At 44.1% G+C, this 16,970-nt stretch overlaps 1 protein-coding gene across 3 annotated transcripts in view; it reads right to left on the reverse strand.

Annotated features, from left to right (window-relative positions):
• Window positions 1–11,555: 11,555 nt before the first annotated feature.
• mipol1 (mirror-image polydactyly 1) overlaps window positions 11,556–16,970 on the reverse strand; it is a 35,623-nt gene continuing 30,208 nt past the window's right edge. For all 3 annotated transcript variants that reach the window (XM_041060810.1, XM_041060809.1, XM_041060811.1), the window contains 3 exons: window positions 16,342–16,436; window positions 14,100–14,318; window positions 11,556–11,875 (listed from right to left, as the gene is read on the reverse strand). In XM_041060810.1, coding sequence (XP_040916744.1) covers window positions 11,809–11,875; window positions 14,100–14,318; window positions 16,342–16,436 — 381 coding nt within the window. In that variant the 3' untranslated portion in view covers window positions 11,556–11,808. The remainder of the gene's footprint in view (window positions 11,876–14,099; window positions 14,319–16,341; window positions 16,437–16,970) is intronic.

Here is a 16,970-nt window from a genome sequence, read left to right on the forward strand (position 1 = left end):
TACCCACTGCACCTCCTGTTTGGACTCTGACTCTCTGCATGCAGCTGCCCTGGACTTCCTGTCTGACTGTGATGATGCTGAACCGGATCGACTCTGCTGCTGGTCTGCTGGTTTCTGAACTCCTGCACTGTGACCAAACCAGGACCCAAAACAGACATGTAAACCCTCAGCTGATTAAACTGATCCCAGGTCTGTTCTCTCCTTTTACACACCGAGTCACAAACAGCTAAAGTTCATGTTTTTAAGGTTCAGGATCCCAACAGGCTGAATCATCCTCAGATCAGACCAGGATCATCAGTCAGTCCAGAATCCAGGAGCTCTGCTCACGTTGGTTGATTCTGCAGCTCATAATTTAGTGTTTCCTCTGTGTCAGTGGTTCTCGGCCTGAAAGTCCGGACTCTTGAGACATTATGATGATAAATAAGAAAAAAACTTTTCAGTGACACAAGCTGTGTTGATTTTTGTGGCTTTTTGTCCAATATTTGTTCCTGTTGTGAGTCACAGGAGTTTTTCCTCCTCAGAGAATCAGTCTTTGGTTGAACTGCTCTGAACATTTTTTACAGATGTTCAGAAAATGGTGAAAGGTGAAGTCTTGTGTCCCTCCTCTGCTGCTGTGTGAATACGATCCGATTGGTCGATGAGATAAACATTAAACCACAGAAGAACTTGACGACACCTGGCGGCTGTGTTGGCTCGATGTGAGGAAGGTTCAGTGTCCTGATGTTTCCTCTCTTCGTGTCCGTGCACGTCAGCGTTTATTCATCAGCCTGTTCCACTGAACAGGAAACGCTGCTTGTTGAGGTGTTGGTGCTCAGGTTCTTTATGTGCAAATTAAAAATGTGGATAAAATCAGGTGAAACAGACTCTGAGGTCCAGTTCACACCTGGCATTAAAATAGTTGTCCACATGTGTCTCCAGTGAAACCTGTGACCAGATCTCTCTTCCTGGCTTTACGTCCAAATCAACACGTCCATCACTTCCGTTTTTAACTGGCAGGAGGCAGCACAGCACTTCCTGTGTCTAGTTCACCATAAAAGAAGAGGAAATCAGAGCAGCTCAGACTGGGTCTGTTCCTCATCGTGTTCCAGTCAAACCAGATCTCCCAAGGCTTTTGACGCTCGTCATATTTCACTGTGCTTTTTGAGATTTTCGGACGTAGTGGAAAAGCCAGCTCACACGATCTGAGAGCATGAATGAGTTTGCACTTCCTCTCACACACAGGATGGCAGTTGAGTAAGTGGTCCTTCAGTGTGGCCCAAGATACGTTAACATTCACGCTCCGAAAACAATGAGGCCTCATGTGTCCCAGATGAATGTGGTCTGAGTGATCAGCTCTCAAACGTGTCCTCAGTGCTCATTGGGTCCATTCACACCTGTTAGATCTGTCCATTGGTGATGAGATCACCTGGGATGCAGGTCAATAAAGATCAGGAGCTGCTGCTCTGTGTGTGTGTGTGTGTAGTCCAGTACTTCCTGCGCTGGTTCTGGATGTAAATCCTGAGCTAAAGGTCACACCCAGGTAACACTGGGCTGCTCAGAAACGTGTCTTAGACTGGACGTGTTAACAAAGGCTGCAGTGGGTGAAACAGATCATAGATTCCTGATCACTGACAGCAGATCGCTGATCAGTATCTGAATGATCTCCTGAAAGTCGAGTTAACGAGCTGCCTGTTCCATGAAGCACGGCAGAATTTGTTCCCTGAGTTTTTCTATTCACAGCAATTCTCCCCCAGCTCAGTGTTCCAGGGTGATACACCTATTGCCTTAAAGACCAAACTCAGGGAGCAAAAGTCTCCCATGTTCATTGAGACATTGTAACCTGATTGGTTGCAGCCCGACCTTCAGGTCAGACAGGTAGAGCTGTGCTGTGCAGCAAAGTATGGAGTCATCACCTGAGACCCCTCAGATTCATCCTGTGGTCCCTCGGAGGGCCCGACACCCATTTTGGGAACCACTAATGTCAGGTGTTCCGTCTGAGGTTTGATTCAGCAGGTTGCTGCACAAAGTTCGCTTCATGCTTCAGGACTCGAATCAAACTTCTGGGCTGTTTCCACGAAGCGTCAGTGTTTGTCTGAGCGGCTCAGATTTCACAGCAGCTCACAGCGTTTCCGTCCTGTCTGACCTGACGGGACACGTGTTACCAGGTCATAGGACACGCACGTGTTCGGGACGTGTTCAAGCCTGGCTCGCTAATTTATCTGAGCTGCTCCTCGTCATTATAAATTAGTATGATTATTATAAATGTGGTTTGTAAAATGCCTGAGTCCCTGCAGACACTGCTCAGGGCTCAGAGAACACGCGGAGCACTCTGCAGTGAAGATGATGATGATGATGATCAGTGACGTTTGGATATCAGACACGCGGGATTTAAGAAAACAAACAAACATTACAGGCTGGAAGCAGAGGACGTGAAAATAAACAAACAAACAATGAATCATGAGTTTTTTCTGAAACGTATCGATCCTGAATGTGATCAGTGTGTCCACGATCTTTGTTCGGTGACTCTCACTCTGTGTGTAAAAGGAGAAACTTCCTGTCTGTTTTCTGACCGTTGATGTGTCTGATGCTAAAAATTCACTCAATGTATTTAAACTCTTCTGTCCATCACTGATTATTGATTATTGATTATTATTACCATGTGCATGAATGAAGTCTTCTGCCCCCCATGTTTCTTTCCTGTTGGTTTATGACTCTGATGCATGTTCTTAACTTATTCTGTCATTTTCAAATAAAAGAAGAAAACAGTGGAAAAAGCATTGATTTATTGACTGATTATTAATTATTGGTTCTTTTTTCAGGTCGCGTCACTGCTCTGGTTTTGGGTTTTTCAGATTCCAGACTAAAAATGTGTTTCATGGCATCTGTAGTGATTAATAAATCATTTATTATTAGATAAGTTCGAAGACATGAATGAGAGTTACTGCGCTTCCGGTTTCTGAAAAACGTTCCGTTTTCATGTGGAAAAATAAAAACTGTAAATATTTATCTCGTACTATTTTGGGAATGTGTTTGTTTCCTGATGAACGGAAACATTTATCAGAAACTTTACAAACTGATGAATGAATGAACGAATGAATGAAGGGATTGTTCATGAAATCAGCTGTTTAATGAAATGAAAACAATCCGCTGATGAGTTTATTGTTTTTGTTGTTTTGGATTGTGTTTTTTTTCTGATCATTTGTTTGTCGTTGATCCATCGTTCCCGCTTATTTCGTTTTTCTTTATTTGTGCTTTTCTTTTTTTTTTTTCTTTTCTTTCTCTTTGTCGATTTTCTGCTTCGTTTCATTTCTTGTCTCTGTTTTTTTCGCTCTGTCTCTTTCCTTCTTTTTTCCGTGTTGTTTTCTCTCCCGGTCTCCGTCTGTCCTCCTTGAAGACCGGTTTGTTTTCCGTCCCGGTCTGGACTCGATCCGGGTCTCTCTCGGTCTCTCTGCAGCCGTCTCAGTTCTCGGATGTCGGACTCGGGCTCAGCCGGCAGGCCTCGTCTCCGTGTCGGCCCTCTTCTCCCTCCCCCGACCCGCCGGAGGACAAAGCCGAACACGGTGAACCTCCTGCGGCCTCAAAGCGCCTGAAAGCGCCGCCGGTGTAGGATTTCGTGTGTCTTTGTGGGCTGTAACCTCCGCCGCCGCTCCGTGAACCTGAACACGTCCCGACAGATTTCACTCTGATCTGAAGCGTTTTCACATATTTTGGCCGCAGAGCCGCGAAATGTCTCTGATGATCCTGTAATTATCCGCTAATTACCCGCCAACACTGAGCCACAGCTCGGAGACACGGACCCGGAGCCGAGAGGAGCCGAGAGGCGGATGGATGTTCCCATGAACCATGAGATCACAGCCACCCCCAAACACGATTATTATTATTATTATTATTATTATTATTATTATTAACAATAATAATTTTAAAACAAGTAAAAATTAAAAATGAGATCAACTCATGTTTGTGTTCATTTTATTTTAAACTAAAAGCAAAATTGATCTTATTTTACGTCTTAAAACAATAAAACTTTGAGGTAAAAAATATATAGAAAGATTAAAAAATGGTGTTGTTTGTTATTTGATTTGCAGCGTTTCTGTGTTTTTGTTGTTATTTGTTGTTGTTATTATTTGTTATTATTTGAGTCTCCACATTAAAAAAAAAAAACAAAGCCGAGTTTGCTGTTTGTCCTTCAAAATGGAAAAAAGAAGGAAACAAATGAAAAAAGGTGAAGGAAGCTGGAGAGAGAGATTTCACTCAGTCTCATTAATAAATGAAGTGAATTCATTTAATCAAAGCACCAAGTCTGATCCCACTTCGAGTTCAACACAGGTTTAATTTTTCTCAGCTGATTTAATGATAAACTGTTTGATTATTGATGTTGAATTGATCAGTTTCAGTCAGAGGATTTAAAGCAGAGAGAACAGGTTTTTATTTCACACAGATAAAATGTGTGAAGTGACATTTGATTTGTCTGCAGCTGCTTGTTGCTGCTGACCTCTGAAATACAGAAAAGCTTTTATTGTGGAGGGTCAGAGCTGCCAGGCCTTCCATCACAAACTGACCTGAGCTCAGTTTGTGATGGAAACAGATTCATTCAGTTTTAATCAGAGTTTAAAGGTTAAAGAATCATTTCTGATGCAAAATGTCTACACACACACACACACACACACACACACACACACACACACACACACACACACACACACACACAGGTTTACAAATCTTGTATTTCCTTACTGGAGCTTGACTTTGTCTTCTCAGGTCAGACCAGGTCCACGTCCCCTGTCCACCAAATCCTGTTTGTGCAGAACCTGCAGAAAAAAAAACTTTGTTAACAAACGTGAATCAGACGATGAACCAACAAGTTAGAAACAGTGTTTGGTCAGAACCAGAATTTTGGTAAACAGAATAAAAACATTACACAAATAAAATAATAACTAATACTAATGAGACATGGGCGTCACACAAATGAGGTCACTTCTCAGGACAAGTCATAAATTTTGTGACAATGAAAATATTTAGTTTAAACACGACAATTTGTACAAACAAGAAAAAATAGAAAGTTTAAAAATTAAGATAAAAACTGCTGCAAACCAAATCTGGATAGATACAGAGAATAGAATAGAATATAAATAAATAAACACCACCATCACAAACAGCAACAACAACAACAACAACAACAACAATAATAATAATAATAATAATAATAATAATAATAATAATAATAATAATAATAATAATAAAAGTCTGGGAAAATGTGAAAAACAAGGTAAATAAAGCTGAGCTCAGCTCCGAGCAGGAAACTGCTTTAACTGTGTGTGAGTCCGGGAATCAACACCAACCATTAGAAACAAGCAGCTGGGCAGAAAATACGTTTTTCTAACCTCTGACTTTCTGGTTCACGTTTGCTCTGCTGAGCTCACTGATGGTTCCTGTTTTATTTTCCTCTTAAATCTTTTATTTTGCAGAGTAAATTTACAGAAGAAATCCTAAATGTTATGATGTTATAATAATTCTAATAGTTATTGCTGTGACAGCTGTCCGGTTTCAGATATATGTTTATATTATATGTTTCTGGATATTTGGCTCAGTGACACTGACCGTGACTGTCACAGAGAATCCAGCAGCTTTTTCTAAAAACACCAACAGGAGCAGTTCTTTCTTCATCGTGTCTGAAAAATCTGAATCAACCAGTGTGGAGATGAGAGGCAGCTTTTCAGAAAACGCAGTGTGAGCGTTTGGATTCAGTGTTTTTGGGAGTGTTGTTTCTCTGGGTCACTGAATTCTCCAAAACCGCACAAAGCTGCTTCAATAAGTCGCATCTGACAGAAAGATAAAAGCAAAGAGACGCAGAGCTGAGCCGAGAGCCGAGAACCGAGAGGAGCCGAGAACCGAGAGGAGCCGAGAACCGAGAGGAGCCGAGAACCGAGAGGAGCCGAGAACCAAACGCAGCGTTCGGGTTTGATCCTGCAGGAAAAAGAGCCGAGGCTCCGTCACAGGTTCTCAGATTTCTTTGTCACTGGAGCTTCGGCCCAAACCTGCAACAAGGATTTAAGACTTTGTGATTCTAACACCGGCTCATGTTCAGCCTGATGATGTGTTCCTGTGAATTCTCTCTGGTTTTATTGATCGTAATATTTGCATCTGTTTCACAGCTGAAATGACTGAAAGGAAATTCATCAGCAACGATTCTGATACCGGATGAATTTCCTTTTGGTTTTGGTTGTGAAGGCTTCACATTATTGATCTGATAGATTCAACATCACAGCAGAAATTTGAGGATTTCCATTTCCTGCTGCTTCGTACTTTACTGCATTGAATCGTTTAATGTTGAGCTTGAATTAAAATAAGATTTAACATATGAAACATGATCATTGTTGATGAGTGAATAAACTCAGGACATCAGTATAATAATGTGACTCAGCATCTTCACGGTCTGGTATTAAATCTAAACTTAAACATAATCTGCAGCTGAATGAAAAAATAACAGTTGACCTGTTTGATTTTCACAAAGAAAAGGAAAATATTTCAGATGTTGGCGACGTGTTTTCAGAGAACAGAGCAGGAGCCGAAACAAACGAAAACAGGATGTGATTTTCAAACGTCAGAGAATCTTTCCTCAGTCCAATCTGTGAATCTGTCCTCTAACTGATCCCTCTGCCACCCAGTCTGCTGCTGTAATACAAGCCATATGTTCCCGGTGGGGTGGAGCGGGGACGCTCGGGGCCCTGCAGCGGCGGCGGCGGCCCTGGGGCCCCCAGCATCATTCCACCAAAGCCCTCGGCCCCTTTTCTCTCTGCTCACACCTTATGGAGGAAAATGTCTGCCACAAAGCGATGGCCCTCAGCCCCTTTCTTCACATTGCCTTTCATTCTCCCCACTAGAAAGCCATGAACAGGGGCCCCGGGGCCACTAATGCCTTTTGATGGGGATTGGAATTAATTATCTCCAATAACACAATTGTGCTTGGCCAACAAAAAGAGCAAAGAAATCCCCTCCAGAATCAGAGAGAAGAAGAAGAAAAGGAGCGAGGGAGGGCAATCAAACGAGAGAGAGGGTGAGAGACACCAAGAAAGAGAAAAAAGAGAGAGAGAGAGAGAGCGCAGCTGCTTCTCCATTAAAAATGACAGGGAGGAAGTTTATTAGAGCTTTGTGAGGTGGTAATATGCCTCAGCCGGGAGGTTGGTGGTCCTGAAGGGGGATGGGGGGCTCCTTCATTACAGATCGGGGTGGGATGGAGGGGGGCGGGGGGTAATTGGAAGAGATTTCATGGTTGTTGTGGTCTGACTGGTTCAGTGCAGCGAACAGATAAGTTTAAAATACCTGACGTGACGTGATCTCGCTGCAGCGTCAGGTGCCCCAGCCTCCAACAGCCGCTCCCTGCTGATGCGACCGGGAGGAGCTGGGCCATCGCCGTCCATGGAGATGAAATCAGGCCTGTGAGGCACAGTGACCGGATCGGTGATGTTATTCAGGCAGTATTGGCCTGTCACCGTACCATTTGCAAGGTGTAGGGCAGTTCCGTATAGACCAGACACACCTGCCCGGGCGGTGACACCACCACCTCAACAGTGGCTGATGCGTCGTGTTCCTGACGTCTCCCACAGCGTTGGCGGCCATCATTTCTGCTCAGTGTGAAGCGACGTTCGTCAGAGAACAGACCGTTCTGACCGTCACTCGCTCGGGCGCCTCTCGCCTCCTTTAACGTGCCTGGAGTTGAGTGGCATTCATCCTCCGGTTCCACAGGGAACTGTTCACGGTGAAGCTGTGACCCGGTACCGCTGATCATGTGTTAGAATGTGAAGAGTCTGATGAAGAGGACTGTTTAAATGCAACCAGAACCAGAACCAGAACATTTAGTGGTCGATCCATGGATCAGACAGAGAAGCATGTTAAACAAAAAGTACTGAGGCACTGAACAGTTGGACACGTGCAGTCAGAAGTTTAGAGAAGGTCAAATGAAGTTCACCTGTAAAGGTTATAGTGCGTTAGTGAACAGTACACACACACACACACACTCACACACACACGCACACTCACACACACTCACACACACACACACACACTCACACACACTCACACACACTCACACACACACACACACACTCACACACACTCACACACACTCACACACACTCACACACTCACACACACACAGTAACATTAAGTCAGGATGGTTTTTGCAGTGAACAGAAACATCCAAAGAAAAACTGGTTACCTGGATGTGAGAGTAGCTCTGTGTCTCCAGCATCATGGACTCAGGAGTTGGAAGCAGCAGATCCTAGCAGAAGAACATTCCTGGTCCAGTGGGAGACACCTGAGGGTCTATGGTGCACAAACTGTCCCAACAGGTAAAACAACCATCAGATCAGCTTCCAGTCCAGGATCCAGACCGACCTGGACTCAGCCAGCCAAGAACAGAACCACGGCAGCGGGCAGCAGTGCTGCGTTCACTGCACGATGATAAAACAACATCATCTGCAAACAAACCAATATTTACCATCAAATCACAAGTGAAGTAAAACCCACCGCTGCTCAGTTTACCAGGCGGCTGTGACCAGCAGGTCGTAGTGTCCTGATACACCATGAAGCAAACAGACATGTTACATGGTCTCATGTTCAAACTGTCATTATACTGTATATCTACACGTGTGAACAGAGTGGGAGACGACTACCACGACATCTTCCAGCCAATCAGAGAGCAGGACTATCTGTTGTTATGGTGTAAATATGTGTATGTTCAACTACACACAGTGAGTCAGGGTTCAGACTCAACGGTGAAGTCTGTCATGTAACCTGCAGACCAGAGTGTCACACGCACGCACGCACACACACACACACACACACACCCGCACACATCCACACACGCGCACACATCCACACGCGCACGCACGCACGCACACACACACACACAGTCCCAGGTGGCGTCAGAAGTTGGAGCTACAACAAACTGAGTCTTTCTTCAGAACAAGCAGATTAGCGGCTGCAGGATTAAAACCAGGACACCCAAGTCGACCATGAGTGGTCCACTGTAACCATGGTAACCAGGCCGGCAGAGCGGGTGGGGGGTGGCGGGGGATGAACACACACAAATATGTGATATACCCTACATATTACTGACGTCAGACGGAAACCTTGTGTTTCCAAAGCATGTAAAAGTCTGATGTGGTTCAGCTGATGAAGCAGGATTTGGGTTTAAAGAGAGAAACTAAAAATCGATCAAAGAAAGAAGAAACAGAAAGAAAATAACAAGTGAAGAAACTAAAAGTCTTCGTCTTTAACAGCTTCATTTCACTGTCGCGACTTTCTTTAATGTTCTTTCTTCTGTTTTCACGTTTCTCATGCGAAGCTCAGTTTGAACCTTAAAACCAGCATCGACATGTGACCTCCTCCTGACCTCTGTCAAACTTCTACTTTAACCAAAAAGTGATTTTTTTGGTCCTGAACTAATTTTAACAAACAAACAAACACACAAACTAACTAACTAAAATAAAGAAATGTCAGAAGTAAAGAACCTCTGGTTTGTATTCATTACAGGAGAAATCAGCATTTCCTTGGATTAACACCTCAGATTAAATCAAATTAAATATTAATTTATTATCATCATAAGTTATTGGGACTTTCATGATTTGTTTGTACCTGCTGTGAAATGACTCCATCACACAAACAAACAACTTGAATAAATTTGTTGTTTCCGTTTCCTCTGTAACAGGAAACGTTATTTCTAAATGAAATCAGACGTGAAGTTACACACAGCAGCTCTTCACTCTCTGCAGATCATCTCCAGAGTCTGTGACTGGAAACTACCTACTGCCCCATTATTAGTCTCATTAACTGTTATTAGTCCTTTTATTAGCATTAATTTTATTATTGTTCTGGTTTGTCTTTTTATTTTCTCTTGTTCTTTATTTTCTGCCTGAGTTATAAAGCAATGAACTTTATTTAAACAGTTCTGTAATTACAACAATGATCAGCAAAAAAGTGGAAATGATATTTTCTGATTGGTGCTTTAGCCGTTTGTTTTGCCACACAGGTGGTTTTTGCCCTCAGGCTTGTCTGACAGGCTGATCTCAGGCAGTAAACACATTCGGTGTAAAACTTTTACAGTTCTCTGATTCTGAAAGTTTAAATCTTCAGTTCATTTTAAATGATTATTTGAAGTTTCTTTTTTTTCATACTCTAATAACATAAATACATAAATATGAATGTGCTCTGTTCTACTGTCACACTCTGTATGTCTGAAGTCCTGTTTTGGCTCATTCATCTGGTCTGTAACTTATTACTGGTCTATCAGGAAAAACGTCATCTTGTCTCACAATATCTCCGAATTCATGTAATATTTAAATGCATAAGATGAAACATGCATATTTAAATAACACAAACTAAATCAGGCCACTGATTTTATCTGAGTTTAACTGAATTTTTCAGTTTGTTACTTGACTGTTGTAAAAGTTTTACTCTTTAATTTTACTGTCAAATGAACTTTAATGTGAATGAATATAAAAGAAAAGAGCAGCTTCAGCAGTTTGTTCAACAAACAGTGAGACACACAGGAACACAGCAGCAGCAGCAGGGACTCAGGTAAGTTTCCCTCCCATCCGTTACACCTGTGCTGCACTGCACTCACCTGAAACAAAGTTATTCGTTTCTTTGCAAATTATGTTTCATATGCAAACGTTCACTCACCGAGCACTTTATTAGGAACGCCTGTACACCTGCTCACTCAGCCAGCCAATCATGTGGCAGCAGCAGATACAGGTCAGGAGAGTCTGTGGATCCAGAAACGAGAACCATCCAATGAAGCAGCAGCTCTGAGGATGGAAACACCTTGTTGATGAGAGAGGTCAGAGGTCAGAGGTCAGACTGGAACTGACAGAAAGGCTATGCTAACTGACAGGAATCTGGATTTCTGAGGCTGCAGCTCGTAGGGTCAGAATTAGACATTATTGTTGAGCCTGTGCTGTGTGTTAGGGCACTCTAACCAGTATAACCAGTATAATCAGACACCTACTGAAGCTTCCTCTGTCTCCTTCAAACCGACAGGTCGACAGAGTCGTTCAAAGTTGTTACAGTTAAATTTGAATTTGAAGTTTTTCAGGAACATTAAGTCAGAGCAGCTTCCTCACATTTGTCACAGCGAACCTGTGAAATTAATCTGTTTCAAACAGGAGTTTAAGAGACGAACCTTAAACCAACAGACGGAGTAAAAGACCGACTGAGCTTCAATTAGAGACACGGAGGAGGAGGAGGAGGAGGAGGAGGAGGAGGAGGAATCCTTCGCTGCACCGACGCCGACACAAGATGTAAACTGGACTCACACCAGTAAAACCAGTTCAATAAAACTGTCATTATCATTATCAACAGAGCAGATTAAACATCTCTCAGAAAGAAAATATCAAAAACCACTTTTTTCACTTGGCACAAATAAAACTCCAGAAACTGGAACAGATTCAGTTTCATGATTTCAGTCAATCAAAAGGATCAAACTCCAAAAAGCAACAGGATCCGTCTGACAGGTGAGTTTGTTGTGCTGAAATAAATAAATGTAGTAAAAAATATCTACAAATATGAATTTCAAATGATCATTATGAAAATTTTATTTCATGTCAAGAGGAAAAAACCCTCTGTGTCCATCACTCAGTTATACAACTGCTGTAAAATATCATAAAAGTATGAAACAGATGATTATGTGGAGAATCAGTTCAATCCACTTATTTAAAATATTTCATGATTTAACTTGAACACAAATTAACCAAATATCCAAACGTATATCAAAACATTTCAAACATCAAACACAAAAAAGGAGAAAACAATGATGAACTAACAACAGGATCAGACGACAGCTCGAAGGCTTCCTGTCCCAACTTTCTTCCTCAAAACTTCGACCAGACGCTCCAACCTGAGGACGAGGAAGCGGGGAAATGATTTCAGTCCGAAACTTCACATCATCAACTGAGAAGACGCTGAACCAACTCCTGAACACATCAAGAAAACATAAGAAGTGTCGGACATTTACAGACAGATGTTCGTCCTGTCAGGACATTATTCCTGTCTGTCTGTCTGAGGCCTGGGTCTGATGGAGGGACGGGGGAGGACATACAGGGAGGAGGGGTGAGACAGCAAAGCAAACAGACCAACAGGACAGAGGAGCGATGGAGGGAGAGCGACAGGAATCTGTGAGGATGAAGCTATGAACCGCTGGTCTCAGACCAGGTCTCCGTCCACAGCAACCACGTTTCCACCTCCTGAGCTGAAGCTGAAGCTGAAGCTGAAGCTGAAGCTGATGCTGAAGCTGATGCTGCAGTGATAACGGGCTGTTACAGGTGGATCACATTTCTAGCTGCGCTGCGTCTCTACCTGCTGTGTTTACCTGCAGTACGTATTTCACAGGTTTCACTTTTCTACCTGCAGTTTCCACATTTCTGTCCACAGTGAAGACACATGTCCCTGAGGCGACCTCACTTATGATTAAGTAATAAGTAGATGTTTCTTCCCATGTATGTAGGAGTGGTACAGCGACCCCACCTGCACTGACCCCACCTCCAGCTAGCTGCCACCTGCTGTATCATGTTTGGACCAGGTGTTTCTCTGGTTGACACAGAATATTTCACAGCCTGAGGACAGAAAGACAAAAAGCAGGAAACAGAGATGAAGCTGAAATGAAGGGAGGAGTTGGAAATTTGACCCTGGATGACTTTCTAACACTCAGAGAAGCTCTCTCTCTCTCTCTCTCTCGCTCTCTCTCGCTCTCTCTCTCTCTCTCTCGCTCTCTCTCCCCAAACCAAATTAAACTTCCCATCTCTAATAACAGCAGATTTCTATCACCCCCTCCCCTCCAGAGAGCAAACATTCCTCTCTCCACTGTTCAGAAACTTGGGAGGCTCTTCAGAGCCGGCTGCCCCCCCCCGCTGGCAGCCAAATTAGAGCAGAAAGCCGTGGGTTTGAGCCCAGGAGGACGGCGCGGGACGCAGACGGACGACTTAAGCTGTTTTCATCATGAATCTCATCCCTTCATCTTCAGGCTGATGAGATGAGAAGCAGCAGAAGAACTCACGTTATTCAGCATCAGACCGTCATCCTGCATGAGTCGAAATCTGAAGGATTAATTCTTCCTGATCAACTCGCCGGCAGAGACACTCACACTGATGTCCGCTGAATATGAATCATCACCACCAAATCTCTTTAGTCCCACACGCTTAAACAGCCTTTGAACACATCCCAGAGTCTCTGACGGCTGCTGTTAGATACAGCAACATGTTTCCGATGACAGGAAACGCCGTCGATTCTCAGTTATCTCACTGGTTTCACTCATATAACAGGTTCAAACACAAAGTGATTTTCCATCTGCGACTTTCACTGAAGACGTCAGGTCGGAGGAGTTTTCCACTCAGTGGCAGGAAAAAACAGGAAGTGTTTCCTGATGATTTAACGGCTCTGTTGCCTCCTTCCGGCTGGATGATTAGAAAAACACTTGACTGGTGATTTAGATTTGGTGTGTATTACATGTCCTTTATGGACTTCAGTCCTTTTCTTTGGGACATCAAACCACAGAGCTAAAGAGAAAACTGTCCAGTGTCTCAGAGAAAAAGACGTAGATATAAATTCTTCTTATCTTCCACGACAAAGAGAAACAGAGAACAGCAGTGATGACACAGCACAGAGCCATTCAGTACTGATGATGACGAGGAGGAGGAAGAAATAAAGGATGAGGACAGCACACAGACAGAGAGGGACAGTGGCCTCCGCAGGTAGGAGGACAGAGGCAGGACGTGCACACTGTGTCCTTCTATTCCAGAAATCTCATCTAATCTGTGTGTGTCTGTGTTTTGAGTTTCTCCAGAGTCACAGCTGGATTTCTGATCCAAGATCATGTGACATCAGCTTCCTGTCATAGCTTTGGGCTATACAGCCACAAACAATAATTATTACTAACTAAGTTGTTTCTACGGCAACATCTAATTCTATTTCTAAACTATTCTGGATATCAGTTCATCCGCTGATCATTTTCACGATGGATAAATTTTGGTTTGGTTTATAAAGCATCAGCAAAACAAGGTCCAGAACAAAAGGACAGTGATGAATGAAAAGCACGTTGGACAGAGACAGACAGTGTAGACTCTGACCTGCGCACTCTCTCGCTGGCCTCTCGCTCTGCCTCCTGACAGCGCTGAAGCTCCGCCTCCACGCTCTGCTTCTCCTTTGACAGCTGTTGCAGCTGGACCAGCAGGGGCGGGGCCTGATGAGGCGGAGCCTGATGAGGCGGAGCCTGAAAGGGAGCGGCTTCCAATGTTCTCACCGGAGAGGCGGCGTCACTGGGCACTGAGGGAGGGGGGTCCTGAGAGCTGAGGGAGGACCAGGACATGTTCAACCACAAACACATATGAAGTCCAATCAGAAGGCTCAGAGACTGAACCTGAACCAGGACCTGACTGAAGTTTGTCCCACCTCCTCTGAAGCCCTGGAGCGATGAACCGCTCCCAGCATTCATCACTCCACACCAACACAACTATCACCCTCCACCCGCCACAGTGCTGACATCACGGTTTGCTGGTTCCAGTCTCTGCACCTCCTGAACGCGTTTCCTTTTCAAACCAGTTTATGATGATTTATCTTTATCTAAAAACTATGAAATATGCCCTGATGAGTCCAACTGAAACATCTGCAAATGTGTGAATTCCTGACTTGTTTTGACTTCCTGTTTGACTTCCTGTTTGACAGTAATAGTCACTGTTGAAATCAGTAAATTTAAATAAAGTTTTAGCCCTGTGGTTGAATAATGACTGACAGACGACTCACTCTGATTGGTGCTCCGTCACACACACAGGAAACGTGATCTCTGATTGATAATCAATCAGCTGTGATATTGATAGGTGTGTGGGGGGGACAGACAGACAGACAGCAGAGGACAGAACAGAGGACATAGTTCAGCCTGGAGTCTGACACATGAAGATGTTTCTGAAGATTCTCACTGTGGAACATCGACTGATTCGTCGGTGGTTTCTCATGTCGTCGCGCTCAGTCACATGTTTCTGATGTAATGACTGATTGCAGCTATAACAGGACGACAGGTCTCCATGGAGACCATCAGGTTTATCACGTATCAGTTCACATGGAATAAACCCAGCCAGGTTTCATGATCTGCATCTTTGTGACGTGGACCGAAGCCTCAGAAACATCTGTCCGTCCTCTGTCCGTCCTCTGTCCGTCATCCACCGTGTGTCTGGACCCCGTTTGTCCACTGAGCTAAACTGAGAGCAGGGCAGAGGTCAGAGGTCAGAATGGGGGCAGTCTGTTCCTGACCTGCAGTTTCAGTCAGAAACAGATGTTTGAGGGCAAAGAGCCGTCTGATCCACAGCTGTCGACCTGATGAGGGTCAGAGACCAGGAGGTGCATTTAATCCCAACAGGAAGTAGCTGAGATCCAGCTGAGATCCAGCTGAGATCCAGCTGAGATCCAGCTGAGGTCCAGCTGAGGTCCAGCTGAGGTCCAGCTACTTCCTGAAGTAAAATCTAACAAATGTCTCAGAGAAATAAAGAAAACTAACAGGAGAAAAGGAAAAATGAGCTTTTATTCCCTGAAAAATGCTCAAAGCAAAACCCAGGAGCCCCCCACCTGCTGACCCCGCCCCCGTCTCTGCAGGCGCTGAGCATCAATCCTGATGATGTATGGAGACTCACAGTTTACACAGCATGACTCACTTGTTGTCTTACTCGACTCTGCTCTGTTTTACTTTGTGTCTCTGCTGCAGCGTACATGTGATAACTGTGATAACACACACATCATTTAACACCTGTTCATGTATGAAAAATATCAATGAGAACCAGTGGGCATGATGTAGATGAGAATTAGCCAGGTGTGTATGACCTAATGTCATGTCCTGTCTCTAAATGGAAGGATTTACTACATTAACTTCACTGATTTCTCAGACGAAGTTTTTCTCTCCATTCACTCTGGCTTCCTGTTATCAGGCTTAGATTCACCCAGGAACACACCTGTGAGGACAGGTTAGCTTCCACTGGCAGAATACCCAGTGTTCATAATCAGGATGAACTGGACTCTAAACTCTGTTTCCAGGATGTTGTTCATTATCATTAATAAATTTAACGTGCGACACAGTCAGTGTGCGCCTGCGTTTGTTGTACCTGACTATCATCCTTCCTCTTCAGTATGATTTAGTGTTATTTAGTGCAGAGCTCACTGCTGAGTGGCAGATTTCAGACTCTCATTAATCATCTACAGTAACATGACTGTTAATTACACATCTGTAACATGTGACACGTTGCACTGAACGCTTGGTTCTTCTGTGAAACGTGTGAGGCCTCTCTCTGAGTCCAGAGGACACTTGCTGATCTTCAATAGTCTGACCTGTGATTGGCTCGTAGTGCCTGTAGCTCCGCCTCCAGCCGCCGTCTGTCATCCAGAGCCCGGTCTGTCTCGGTCTGAAGCCTCAGCACCTCCTCCTGACCGGAAAAAGCACAGGCCAATCACATTTAGCCTCTGACTGAAAAGATATTTACTGAAATGTGTTAAAGGTCAGAGCAGACGACCTGCGTGTTAGCTGTGTGTTAGCTGTGTGTTAGCTGTGTGTTAGCTGTGTGTTAGCTGTGTGTTAGCTGTGTGTGACCTGTGTGTGACCTGTGTGTGACCTGTGTGTGACCTGTGTGTTAGCTGTGTGTGACCTGTGTGTGACCTGTGTGAACTGTGTGTGACCTGTGTGTGACCTGTGTGAACTGTGTGTGACCTGTGTGTTAGCTGTGTGTTACCTGTGTGTTACCTGTGTGTGACCTGTGTTAGCTGTGTGTGACCTGTGTGTGACCTGTGTGTTAGCTGTGTGTTACCTGTGTGTGACCTGTGTTACCTGTGTGTGACCTGTGTGTTAGCTGTGTGTGACCTGTGTGTGACCTGTGTGTTAGCTGTGTGTTACCTGTGTGTGACCTGTGTGTTAGCTGTGTGTTACCTGTGTGTGACCTGTGTTACCTGTGTGTGACCTGTGT

This window comes from Toxotes jaculatrix, chromosome 17 (genome assembly GCF_017976425.1).
Source record: "Toxotes jaculatrix isolate fToxJac2 chromosome 17, fToxJac2.pri, whole genome shotgun sequence".
In the NCBI taxonomy this organism is placed as follows: Eukaryota; Metazoa; Chordata; class Actinopteri; family Toxotidae; genus Toxotes; species Toxotes jaculatrix.